At 50.0% G+C, this 13,090-nt stretch overlaps 3 protein-coding genes across 3 annotated transcripts in view; all 3 read left to right on the forward strand.

Moving 5' to 3' along the window:
* Window positions 1-6,452: 6,452 nt before the first annotated feature.
* Window positions 6,453-7,568, forward strand: ETH_00031605 (uncharacterized protein; the record flags this gene model as incomplete). Its single annotated transcript, XM_013378318.1, has 1 exon — window positions 6,453-7,568. One exon carries the CDS (start codon window positions 6,453-6,455, stop codon window positions 7,566-7,568), a length of 1,116 nt encoding a protein of 371 aa, XP_013233772.1.
* A 22-nt stretch (window positions 7,569-7,590) lies between these two features.
* Window positions 7,591-8,864, forward strand: ETH_00031610 (Reverse transcriptase, related; the record flags this gene model as incomplete). The annotated part of the gene is made up of 2 exons (XM_013378319.1): window positions 7,591-8,130; window positions 8,220-8,864. The coding sequence occupies 2 exons, from the start codon at window positions 7,591-7,593 to the stop codon at window positions 8,862-8,864; spliced, it is 1,185 nt and encodes a 394-aa protein (XP_013233773.1).
* A 1,397-nt stretch (window positions 8,865-10,261) lies between these two features.
* ETH_00031615 (uncharacterized protein) overlaps window positions 10,262-13,090 on the forward strand; it is a gene marked incomplete at both ends in the record, with an annotated part of 6,854 nt that continues 4,025 nt past the window's right edge. The window contains 10 exons of the mRNA XM_013378320.1: window positions 10,262-10,427; window positions 10,601-10,799; window positions 10,909-11,140; window positions 11,316-11,395; window positions 11,563-11,692; window positions 11,897-12,014; window positions 12,167-12,333; window positions 12,485-12,583; window positions 12,767-12,867; window positions 12,978-13,044. Coding sequence (XP_013233774.1) covers window positions 10,262-10,427; window positions 10,601-10,799; window positions 10,909-11,140; window positions 11,316-11,395; window positions 11,563-11,692; window positions 11,897-12,014; window positions 12,167-12,333; window positions 12,485-12,583; window positions 12,767-12,867; window positions 12,978-13,044 — 1,359 coding nt within the window. The remainder of the gene's footprint in view (window positions 10,428-10,600; window positions 10,800-10,908; window positions 11,141-11,315; window positions 11,396-11,562; window positions 11,693-11,896; window positions 12,015-12,166; window positions 12,334-12,484; window positions 12,584-12,766; window positions 12,868-12,977; window positions 13,045-13,090) is intronic.

A 13,090-nucleotide genomic window follows, 5' to 3' on the forward strand; every position in this document is an offset into this window, starting at 1 on the left:
CCATGCTGAGTCTCATGCATTCATTGCAGTGCTTTTCTAACATTATGAGGCCATGCTTCAGTAGCCTAGAGTTGAATGCCATCCCCGAGGCGCAACAAGCCGATGGCCGTATGTGTCATGCTATGTCATCACAGCGCGAATTCGCTCTGGCGTGAAACTAAAATTACAGTATTACTCTAAAGGAAAATAGGAGGTTCATTTTGCTATAGAACTAGAGCATCCCCGGCTGATGCTCTCTGGGCCTTTTGGCGTCCTTTCGCTGCCTGAGCCCGGTGAACTGCCCCTAAATCGGCATAACCCTGCTCTTATATAACAATAACTTAATCAAGTCTATAACGGCCAAAAACTTCCAACAACTTCTTGATGTCATAAGATCAAGATCCTTGTTGGACTTGGTACCTGATAAGTGCGGTAGGTAGTGATAGCACAAGGGTAAAAGTCAACAACCAGGATATTTTCAGGACCATAGAAGGCTCGATTCGTAGTTCATCAGACCTTTTCGTTTTCGTTCCCCTTTGGCTTTGCACCGCAGCAAAGGCGTTCTCCGCAGTGATCTGGCTCGAAGCCGTCTGGTGCATGCCAGTTGCCAAACCTCCTGCCTCAAATCTTGGTTCCAGCTAGGGCTTCATTGTTAACTCTGCTCTTTAGAAAAGCTTCTGTTATAATGTTGCCCTTGAGATTGATTCAACAGAACCAGTATTCCAGGCTCCTAGTGGGCCTTCCCCTTGAAACCCTCAACCGTAATCCACGTAGACCTAATAGCCCAGAATACGTTTCCCCCAATTCCGCGCAGCGAAAGGCATTATGAGCTCCGAAGTGGGAGTGAGGTATCAGCTTGTGCTACTCCAGAGAGTATTAGAGTAAAGAAGCAACAGAAAGGGGAAAAGTGCCCAATGGCCATTGCACCGGCATGCGACAAGTTAACAGTTCAACGAAAACAATTACGCAAAAACATGAGCGGTATAGCTGTAAACCCAAACCAACCACGAGCAGTGAAAAGGCAGCAACGCACAACCACAGAAAAGTGCTTGTGCCCTGCAGCTTGGAAGCCAAGTGAGATAATGCAATCATTGTTAAATGTGTGACGGGGTACTCCTTTTTGTACTAAACCACTGAGCAGTCAGCGTACATCGCAAAGTAAAATTCTTCAAATTGTCACTTTGTCTGCGCAAAAGATAGCCACTTGCTGGCCACAACAACTGAAGGTAGGGATCCAAGGAAAAGGCCACTGTGCGCAACAGTAATGGTCAAGATGTGCTAACGCATTTTATTGTATGCTTTATTCTCAGCGCATAACGTCTGGACCAACTCGAAAAGCCACCTCATAGCTTCTAAGCCGCTATTCTTTTAAGTGAAGAGTTGTGAAGTTCCAGAATACAACGGAAAAACAATTTATGTCGAGACGTTCGCGCTCCACTCGAAAAGAGTGAGCAGGATTTCGTGCTTAAAGCATCTCGAATTTTATCCAGGTACTTTCGGCGCCACCACAGAGATCGGTCCTTTCAAAACCGCTTGCAAAGAATTGCCAAAACTTGTTGTATTTGGGTTGAACTTCGCTACAGTAGTGTGAATATTCCTGCCCCTCCCGCCTTAAGAAAGGCGAACCGTTGGAAAGAAGAGCCGTGAGGTACATTAAACCACATGTTACTTCAGCGAAAACCTACAGGTCTTCAAGGATCTCGTCCCTCCACATCCGCCCACTATTGCCCACTATTGCACATGTATACGTAGTACATTATGCAGCGGCAGAGTGCCTCCCAGGCTGAAGAACAAAGAAGAGCGGACAAAGGCTGTCTGCCCTGCTCCGGTCGTTCCTGCTGAATCACTTCGCATTATTGTGGCATGGCTCCACTCTGCCAGGTGAGTGTTTTGATGTACCGTAGTACTTGGTAGTTAGTTTGGCGGATGCAGCGTGGAGTGCTGTCTTTGTCGACTTTAGAAGTCGTAAAAGAGTCGACACTTTATGCCACGCAACCTGCCGTGACATTGTTTTGGCGGAACGAGTGGTATTACAGGGTATCTGCAAGTTACTAACTGCTCCCCTGCTGGAGTCGACAGAATCTGGCAGCATCGTGCACTTGGGGAGGTTGTTAACTTCGTGGGTGCAAATTTTGCCATTGACTTTGCCTCTTAGCATCTCCACTTCATTTGCTTCGTGTTGCTGTGAATGAAAAACTGGAAAAAGAGCATCATTCACCCCCTCTCTAGCGGCATTTTTTCCTTCAAGGCTTTGAGGCAGAGCTATATCACTTTTCAGATGACTCGCCACCCCTACCTTTTCTGTAGAATTTAATTCCCGGCGATGCATTTCTTCGTCTTGAAAAACGGGTGTGTCTTCTTCCTTGAATATTACAACTGGACATGGTTCTAGGCTTGTGCTAGTTTTGAGAGATGCAGCAGCGTAGTCCCCCAGGTCTGCCACATCTGGTAGGTCCTGATGGAAGATTGTAAATGTAGACTCAGAGCGAATTCGACGTCATTTGGGGGGTTGCGATTCATCACAAGCCAACTGACCATTCAGACGAATTGTCTGGCTAAAATGTTAAATGGCAAACTTGAGCAACAAGGCAGCACCGATATGTGGCCTGCACCTCTAAGGGAAGGGCTGTTTGACTTTCCTAGATTGCGTTAAAACAATAACTCACTTGTGGGTCAAGCGGCTCTAAATTTTGTGGCTGTTTCTTCCCATACGGTGTTGGAGACTGCAGAATACCGGAGCTCTGGTGAATGACTGTCCGCATCTGGTTTATTTCTCTTGTGGAGCTTTTCCCAACGCAAGACCACGCTTCACAGCTTGTATAGGCGTGTACTGAGCTTTGTGAGGGCGGAAAAGCAGAGTGCTTCCAGTACAGCAGCCTGTGCGCTGGACTATACTGAGCTCGAAGGAGCGCTCCCCTAAAAACTGCAACGCCATCTTTAATGAGGCGGCGTTCAACCATTCGCTGACGACCTGTAGACAGTTTTAAAAAATGGTCCAGCCTGAATGTTCCTGAAGTCACGGCAGTACTAATCAATCTGGGGCAATTACTGATGGGCTTCTCAGAAAGGTGCTTCTGCCATGAAACCTGATTCCCATTTTGTGAGCCCTTCGCGAAGCTGTCTTGTGATGCTGGGCCAAGCACCGTTAAAGCAAACTTGTCAAGTTGATGATATGCACAAGCAAAATTAATTCCAAGGCGTATGAGATGTAAAAGGCGCTGCACTTCCGTTTGTAGCTTGGTAGAGAGCATCGTTTCTAGTTTAAATACACGTAACAAAGATACCTGCGCACATACAGAAACGGCTGGCAAGAACATTTGCCGGAAAAGTTTTGCTTGTACACGCGATATTCATTTCTTACTATTTTCGTTGAAGTATTATATTCTAGCCGCACCAGGCAGACGCGATTTTCAGGTGCCTTTGAGAGGGACGAAGAGTCGCTGGAGACGGCTCTTGCTGTTGTCCCTGCTCCATGGCATTGCTCTTGATGCTGCAGCTGGCTGCTTTCCTCAGGGCAAAATTTTTCTGTCTTCAACGACTCCGCGAATGTATCTATTACTCGTTCAACTCGTTTCAATATGCTTGTTGCTGAATGCGCCGCTGCCGGAAAACTGTGCTGCAAAACTTCCAGGATGTCTTGGATGTTCAGCAGCCTTGCAGCCTGCATGCATCAAAGGATGTACGTCCAGTGAGTCACGTAAGGGAAAAACGTATATTGCCACAAGCGTCAACCAAAACAGTGAAGAGACAATTTTCCAATTTTTGTTAGTCCTAAAATACTCCCATGCGACAATACTGAAGAATGAGAGGGATATAGCAGATGCGCTGACATGAAACAGCTGCAGAGCCGCCTTTTCTGCCGCTAGAAAGTTTCTTAATTCCTCTTGAATGATAGCCATCTCTCCACCGAACTCTTGCGAATAGACCGCGTGCTGCTTATTAAGCTCCATCCACTCACGGAGATTACGCGAGTCTTGGAAGAATCCGGCCCTGCTCCTTAACTCCTCCAAGTCAGCAAGGTCTCTAATTATGTTTTTTTTGAAGCAAGCGCAATGATTCTGAAGAAGTGGCACTTCTTTGGGCGCAGAGCATGCATGCGAGGAGCATGCATGTGTCATACTGAGGAGCTGCAAAGAAGATCTGTACACCTCGCGAGCTCGAAGAAGGCGACTGCACTGGGCACTGCAGATGGCTAGAGCTTGGCAAGCTTCCTTCAAGGTAGCCCTTGTGGCACAGGCATACTGTCGAGCAATGGCACTTGTAATCATGGCATGCCCTCTCACAGTAGCGATAAGGCGATGGGGTGCAAGCTCAGATGTAGGGGCGGCAGTTGCGTTGCCACACACTAGTGCCTGCACCTGAGTGCCAAGTGACTGAGCAACACATTTCATCTCAGATGAAGCTTGCTCACAGTCTCCACATTCACATGGTGGTGGACACCAGTGAGGGTTACCTTGAAAGAAATGTGAACAATGCGGCAGCCATGTTTCGTTGGCTGCCCCCTCGTAAGCACAGCTAGGAGACTCAGCGTTAGCAGACGTTGTCGCTACATTGAAGAATTGACAGGCTTCTGCGGCGGGTTGCTCTAAATGGGGCCCACTCGAATTGAAAGTGTCGCTACGAATACATGGGGTGATCTTCGTTGGAGGGTCTTCTTGAGCTCTACTCATTTTACACTTGATACAATGAAGTCGACAGTTTTGCGGCAGCTTTGGAAAGATGAAACTGGGAGGCTCTCTAGTACGCACTGAGGAAAGGCTGACCAAACGTTCTGATGTCAAGTTTCGATAATATTGGCCTTCAGCATATCTGCTTAAACAGTGCTGGGAATTGCGCATGAAAGGAAGGCCTGTCATTTCGCGAAGTGCTCATAACGGGCTTTGTAGGTTCAGATTAACCAGCCCCAGTAGATGCAGCCCCACGCCACAACGAGCACTTGCCTTCGTGTAGAGCATTTACTTTCTCGGCTACTGCACTACATGTTTCTTCTAGCGAGACACAGTGGACTCGTTAGTACAAATGGCTTGTGCCCTAAAAGACACTACTCCTTGTCACACAAATTTCCCGAGTCTCATTCTCACACAGGGAAAATTGTAGCTTTAAGAAGGATCAAGCCAACTAAAGGAAGGGCGAAAAGTTTCATAGACTTTAGAATTGGAGCGCGCAAGAGTTCCTTTACGCGCGTTGGGGAGAAGTACTGCTTTCCCATTATCGCGACTTACGCTCAGCTGGTTTTGCGCAAACCTACTACAACAGCAGTGACCCTAGTTTCTTTGGCTTTAGTTTTGATCCTTCATTTAAGCTTCACAATCGTGGTACGTTCCGGCTAGTGCTGAACAGCAAAAATTCTCTAGATGTCTCGTCGGGCTACCAAGATAACATTAACTTCAAAGGTAATGAAACTGTGCCAGCTTTACCTTGAACTACTCATCTGCAATTTGCAACTCTAATTTTGCAGAGAGACATTGTTAAAGCAATCGCGCGGGAGGCTGATAACACCAGCGACAGTATTATGTTTCTCCTTTTATACCCTATTTCATGGAATCGAAGGCGGCTTCAAAACTGTTGCAGCCGGCATCGCTTCCCAGGAAGCCGGTCTGTCAAAGGCTAGCTACCTTTTCAGAATATCATGCAGCTCATGAGCAAACCGCGACTGCTACAGTCGCTCACTACACGACGGCCTATCCTGCAGTTTGCTGCCCTATGCTGTCTCAGTTGCTGCTTAACAAACTGCTTTCACGGGCTGGAGGTTGTTTGCCGGCTGCCTGATAAGCCGCTTTCATAGGCAGTGCCTTGTTCGTACTTTAGTGTCTTATTTGATGAAGGATAGTAAGGCTTCCACTCGACAGTACAGCCAACTTGGGCCTTGCAGACTGAGCTGTAGTGAGCTAAGCTCGGCTCATGTAGCGTGCAGGGACTACAATAGGGCTTTCTGGTAACCTATAAAGGATAGTTGTAGTGCACAGGCACTACAATAGGGCTTGCTGGTGAGCTATAGAAAATAGCTAGCTAGCGACCTACAAGGCGTCGCAACACTGGAGGAGGACAGGACCCTCTTACTAGGATCAAAGTAAGGCAATTTGTCTGCGAATTAACGTGCATACGCCAGAGGTGCCCGAAAATGCGTGGAGACTGGGGCTGGCGATAGCACCGGCACCAGTGAAGGCCTCCTACCCACAGGGCCTAGGAGGCGAGCACCCCGAGTGGGGCGGATTGAACGACAACAGATTTTGGAAAACTAAGAATAACTGTATTTCGATATATATAAGCTACTGTTTCAAGGAAACAGGCCAGCGTTAGGTGCCGATCATAGGTCCTGCTCGAGGGGCAGGTAGCAGCGTAGCCGCAGCAGTAGGCGCTGTGCACTACATTTGGGGGCTGCTCCGGGATTGAAATCTTTGTTCTTTCCGGACTTGGGAGTAGGAATACTATGTTTCAGTAGCTCACGCCTAGAAATCTTCGCTCTGTAAAGGATGCGTCTCCACAACGGACGCGTTATCGTTCCCACACCGCAGGAGACTTCAATAATATCAGCAAACAAAATGCCGAGCGGGACACCGGCCCATCATCGCCATGCGACTCCGAAGCCCACCGTGGCAGAGCGGCCGCATGGGCATAGGGAGGCGCCCCAGCAGATGATATCTATGACCCATGTTATGCCAGGGGACAGTCCCTTTGTCACGTTGGACCAATTCCAGTCCGCTATGAGTGTGATAAGAACTGCTATAGGGGGTACCGTGGAATCGGGCGCAACGATTCCCATACTACCAGAAGACGGCAGCACTATGCAGGCCTTTCTGCTGCGCGTCGAGCGCCGGTACACCCAGATGGGATTGGAGCCGCGCGAGTGGGGAAATGCACTTATTGACCACCTTGTGGGCCCGGCTCTAACATATTGGATGTATCTACGGAGAACTATTGACCTATGCGACTGGGCGACAGTACGGCGCAGGCTTTTGGAGCGGTTTGACAAAACAATGTCGCAGAGTCAATTGTTAACGGAGTTTGCTAGAGTACGGTGGAATGGTAACCCGAATGAATACCTGGACCGGTTTGCGGCTGTAGCGGAGCGTGGTTTGGGTGTTGCCCCCGACGAACTCGCTGACTATTACTGCACCAGGCTACCGACAGACCTCCATCTCCCAATAACCAATAACGGACAGGTGAAATATCAGTCGTGGGAACAAGCGGCGACAGCTGCAGCACGGCTCTACGAGCCCACGCAGAGTGTGCTGGAACTCCGACAAAGGACCAGTCGAGCCATTAGGGCTGCTATCCAAGCTAATGGACCCCGTAGGCGCCAGGAAATTGAAAATCGACCTGGGGGAACCCACGCGAACTGCTCTGAGTGTCAGGGTCGCGGACATCCGACACGTCTCTGCCCTAGCAAAGGGGAACGTACCAAACGTCCGGGGGAAATATGCAAGAAGTGTGGCGGTGTGGGACACTATGCTCGGGACTGTCCTACGTATGAACGAGGCCGGCCCGAGCCGGGGGACAAGAGCAGTAGGGAGCCCACCCGTCCTAGCACTGAGAAGACGGAACGATTAAACAGGGGGCCTAGGCGTGGATGGAGACGAGCATTCTAGGCCGCGTAGCCATGGAAAAAGAATGATGTGTGCGGTAGCGACAGGCCCTAATGCCATTCCAGTCTCCCTTGAGTGGGGAAACCAACTCCTCAGCACTGCGGAAGGAACTAGTATGAGCGATGGGCACGCGGAAGGGACGCAGCCGCTTTCGGAGACGCGGTGGGAGTCTGGGTCGGCGTGGGTCCTGAGTGAAAAGGCTCCGGAAGCGACGACGGATAGCAGCAGGATGCCTGCAGAGGCAACAGAAGACGGCTATAGGTCAGACGCGACAGAGATTGTGCTACACTGGTGGAGGGAAAATTGCACGAAAGAGTCCTACGACAAAGGGGGGGCATTGTGCTGTGTGGGTGCGACGGCGGTACTTCGTGTTGAGCTCGCAGGGAGTCCTTGTGAGGCCCTCTTGGACATTGGGGCTTCGACAAGTTTCATTAGTCCTAAAACAGTCGAACGACTGCAGCTGAGGGTGCGGAGACTTCCAGAAGAGCATAGGTTCACCGTAGCTACAAGCGAACAACTACGCATTGATCGGGTTGTGAAGGGATTGACGATGTGGTGCGGACATGTACGTTTTTCCGGGGGCTTTTTAGTGGGAACCGTTCCCTATGACTTAGTCATGGGCTGACGGAACACAAGGTGGCCTGGTATTTCCAGTCCGACAAACTCCGAACCTATGTGAATGGCCAGTGGTGCGAGTTACCGGTCGTTCGGACTGGTGAAGCAAAGCCGCATGGTGACAGTCCCACCGTAGTCCACCCAAGGGCCCCGTCAGAGCAAGCATATGAGATATTGGCCAAACAAGTGGCGGATATGTCAGCCGAGGAGGCAGCTATCTTCGTATGCGCGCCTCCAAGGAGGTATAAGTCCCACGCGAAGACTCAGGCGAAGGCGCGGATAACGTCACTCGTTCGTCAGGCGGCGGCTGACACAAAGAATCTCAGCGCTCCATTGTACGGTTTGCATTTCATACTGGCTTTGCCCGAAGCCGCTTCGGCGGTGCCCCTAAGGTTCTCGGATGAATGGCAAGGCGCGCTTTGCTGCGCGTTAATTGGGAATCAACCGACGTCTTCCGGCTGGGGTAGTCCTTTGCCCTCAACCGCGTCGCCGGCAGCGGAGAGTGACGAGGAGTCTCCCTGGCCTATGGCAAAGCTCGAGCACACCCTGTTCGACGAATGGATAAATTCGACAGAGGCGCAGCATATTCCATGTGAGATTGCCCAGGTGTTGCACGAGTATCGAGCGGTTTTTCCCGACAACTTACCTAAGGGATTGATTACCGCGCCGAAGCGCCTCTCATGATCACCATATTCTACTTGTGCCTGGAAAACTTCCAGCGAGAAGTAGTGTTCTAGGTGTTTTTGCTAAGTAGCCACCACGTGCGTTTGCCGTCCCTGCGTGGCCTTCAAGTGATTGCTTGTCTTGTACAATATTAGCGTTTCGATAATTAAACGAGCTGCTCCCAGGTGCCAGCGTGCCCCCCAAGCGCTCTCCGGAAGGCAAGCCTACTGAAGCCATAATGACAGACGACGCTTGGCAGTCAGTGACCCCTAAATTGATTGATGGTACCTGTGGTGCGGGACTTGCCGAGATCGCAATGCTCTTGACCAGTTGCGCTCAAGCTGAACGCCATTTGCCCCGCAGTAGAAGATATAAGGCGCTGCGTGTCCTTTGAGAACTCCGTTTTAGTACTGGCGTCTGAGGGCCTAGCGGAGCCTCTATATCCTGCCGCTATCTCATTAATGCAAGGATTGACACCTAGATATGCATCCATAAGGCTCTGAACGAGTGCTCCTGAGACTGATTGGCGCTAGTTCCTGCGCTTCCACAAAACTGGCGGTTCTACCTTCCCGGAGCTCGTCTGCAGAGCCACCAGAAAATGAAACTATCAGAAAATGAAAGTTATATCATCATAAGACGCAAAAATTAGGTCTTACAAACGGTCCTTTTGAGACCATACCCACAGGTGTCGTGTGCATTTTGGGTGACATGCTGCGGAAGTACCCCGAAGTGCATCAGGCCCAGTGTACCGCCACGCTTGCCAGAATAAGTGCCATCAGACAATCTTGAAGTCTATTTTTAACTGCCTCAGCCTCAGAATAAAGCAGTGGAAACATGAGAGCATTTTGAGCACAGTAGTAATTACAGCTCTGCACCAAGGCACAGGCGGAATTTCCTGCAAACAATTACGACGAAATGCACTTTGTCACTCCTAAGATAAAGCTCTCACGTAGTGCTGTTCTCAACTTGTATAGTGAGCAAAATGCTAAGCAGAAACGTAATTTGGTGAAGGCTTGAGGCACCAGGCACACGGACGCTGCAAACCGTTGGATGTTAGCATCTCAACGTCTACAACACGCCTCAAGCACTAAGGGAAAACCCAAAACTGATGTAATGTAATTCAGCTGTGCTAAGCTGGGCGTATCTTTCAAAGGAAAAGACGTCGTTTCGGACACGAACCAAGCAATCAGGCGTTATCACATGCTGGGGCTGGCAGAAGACTGTCTGGACAGCGCGATGAAGCAATAGCAAGTGCGGCTCTGTTTATCTAAAGAATTCCCGACTCTGACGTATTTGACGTGTTCTAGTGAGAGTTACAGTATACACATTGCTCACACCCGCGGTAGAGTCATGTAGAAGCTGCTGCAACTGATCTCAGGTTCCCAGAGGACCACGCCAACTGTCGGCGAAAAGCAACAATGCAGCAACTGAGGCGCCTCAGCTTTTTCGATAGAAGCATCGTCGAGAAGGCCCGTTTCGCTCCTTCCACATGCAATGGATCGGCCATTTCCAGTGGCCAAGGATACGCTACGACCACCGATTTGCTCCCTCCTGCTCTGGTGCAGCAACAGGGCGCACCGGCAGGTATCCCGCTGCGGATTGGCAACCATATTACATGCCAGTGGTGGTTAGGGCTTCGCGTTCCTTCGGCCACCCAGGGGGAAAAAGCGGCCACAGCGGATAAGAATCTTGTAGCCAGCCCTTTACTTTAATGAGTAATACCGCGAGTTGCAACGTGTTGTGGCCGTATGTTGCAGGGCCCTCTCGTATGTCCCCCTTACCGTCTTCCAACATAGTGTGTACTGCGGGAACGGATGATTGCCTATGGATGGGGGATGACACAGGCGTCTTGCACACGCTAGACCTAAACTTCCAGCTGAAGTCTCGGAAGAGCTTCGACATCTGTTTCGTTGCGATGCATGCGGCACTGCAGGCGAGCTGCATTGTATGTATCGGGTGGGTGTGAGCTGGTATCCCCGGAGTAGACAATGGGCGTCTTGGGTTTAATGTTACAGCTACATCTAACACGCTGGGGCTGGTGTCACTTTCTCCGATGCATAAACAGGCGAGATGCCCCTACTGATAAGCCAGGTAGCACAGGCGCTCCATTGGAGGGTTCAGGAGACGCTGAAGACGTACGGACTCGCCAAGGAATCTTGAAGTACAAATGCTACAGCACCACCCAGGTAGACGGCAGGGGTAATCCTGTGTTACTGCGTGAGGCGGGGCTTTTCTCCAAGATTCCCGAGCAGGTCTTGCTGTGCTCAGATATCAACCAGAATTTTACAATGCTGGCCGTAAGCCAGGAGCAAAGCAGGTTGTGGAAGGAGAAAGCAGTTGCAGCAGGCCCGAATGTCTCGCCTGTGCTAGTGTGGTCCCAGTCTATTATCAATGAAATTTCATGGCATATGGGTTGCTTTTCAAAATGTTGCTGATTTTGTAGCAGTGAATTTTGAGCGTTATACGCTACAGGTTGGCACGGAAGGTGCGGGCATCTGTCTTTTCCGCGGCAATCTCCTCAGAGAGAAAACGTGTCGACTGCGACTAATGAAGTGAGGAATAACAGGCTACTATCCACGCGAACTGAGGAGCTTTGGAGTGGTGAAGCCAAAGTATATATGGCGCATTCATTAGCATTTGCGCTTTCATCGTGTTCTGCGACGTCTGCTTTCCGATATAATGCTGTGTGTACATCAAACTATGAGCTATGGTATTTCAGAGAAAACGACGAGACTGTCACGAGCGTTCGTTTCTTGGCTTCGCCAGCGGATGCAAAAGTTCACTACATGCTCGTCTGTTACACCACTTCAATAAAATGCTACTCCATACCTCTGCGAGGGGAGCCGAAGGTTGGCTACGACTGCTTCCAGGAAATCCGCGTCGGAACCTGTGCATGTGTTGATACTCTCTGAGAGAGATTGCTCTGAGTTGGCCGCACCGACTTTTTCCAGTTCGTGATCATACTGGTGCACTTTGTTGGCACTGTGGCCGAAACAAATGGCTAACTCTCACCTGCTTTTCATGCTTGCGAGTTTTCTCGTGCTACTGTGTAGGTCTCGCACACAGACATTGTTCCGGCTGCGTCTCGTTTAGTTGTAAGCGTACTGCCTTCTCTCGGCACGTTTGTTGTGCATCATGACGAGGGGATCTTTTGCGTCGATCCAGATCAGGGTAAGCAGCGCACTTCCAGCCGATTCCTCACGCGCACAACCATTGCCTGCACAATGTTGAGAGATATTGCTGCCGAAAATAAAGCAGTCTGCACGTTGTTGGGGCGAACGCGCCGAATCGTGGCTTTTGTTGGCGCGCAAGAATGTTCCCAGGTAACTTGTGGGCACTTCCAGCGGAAGGACGCTGCCACATCTTGGCCACCCACAGGTCCTATATAGTCTCCGTCACAACAGAACAAGCTCCTGCCGGCGGCGAACTGACCAACGCGGGCTCGTCCGAAGGCTCGACCGAACCTTTTCCATTGTTGTCAAAAAATGCTGTGAGTGTTGGCTGTATGTGTTGTAAATGTATAGTCTTCAGTTTGCAGCAATATTGATAGGGCATCGAATCAGGAGTACTTTGTGCCCATAGAGCTTTTAGCATATTGAGGCTCTCATAAGCACGCCTTCTGCGTTGATGTTACCTCTCAGAAACACGAAACACTAACAATTCACCTGTGCTACCCTGACTTGCGTCTCATAGCATATTCTTCGCAAATGCGGGGTGTTATGCACGTGGTCTCGGCAATGGTACGTGGGCCTCTGTAGAATTTTGTTCTCACATAATTTCAAGTATTTTAGCCTTAAACATTGCAGCCGTGCAAACTAATGGTCATATGCTGGGGCACTGATGGTGCGAACCGTCGACCGGACCTCGCCAAAATTGCCTGTGCGCGCATATTCTGAGTTCCTGAGAAGATGTGTGCGCCGCAGGACACCCTGTTCGTCATCGCTCGAGGGGGTTCAACTGATTGTAACGTGCTATTTGATGTGAAGGAGAAGAGTTTTGATGAGCGCCTGAGCATCCTGCTGCGGTATGGGAGTTACGAGTTCCAGTGGACTAGACACATGCTTGCAGCGGCAATTGATTTCGTAGTCAGGTTTCTGGAGTTAGCTCGTTGCGTTGTGTGACTGCACTCTTCAGGAAACGACTGTTTAACTGGGCCGCTGAAGTCGCAATTCAAGATCATCAGCCTCAGCAAGTTTTGCAGGTAACTTGAGTACACAAGTTAAGTACAAACAAGCCCACAAATTTCC

Source organism: Eimeria tenella, genomic scaffold (assembly GCF_000499545.2).
Source record: "Eimeria tenella Houghton genomic scaffold, Eth_scaff8, whole genome shotgun sequence".
NCBI classification, from domain to species: Eukaryota; Apicomplexa; class Conoidasida; order Eucoccidiorida; family Eimeriidae; genus Eimeria; species Eimeria tenella.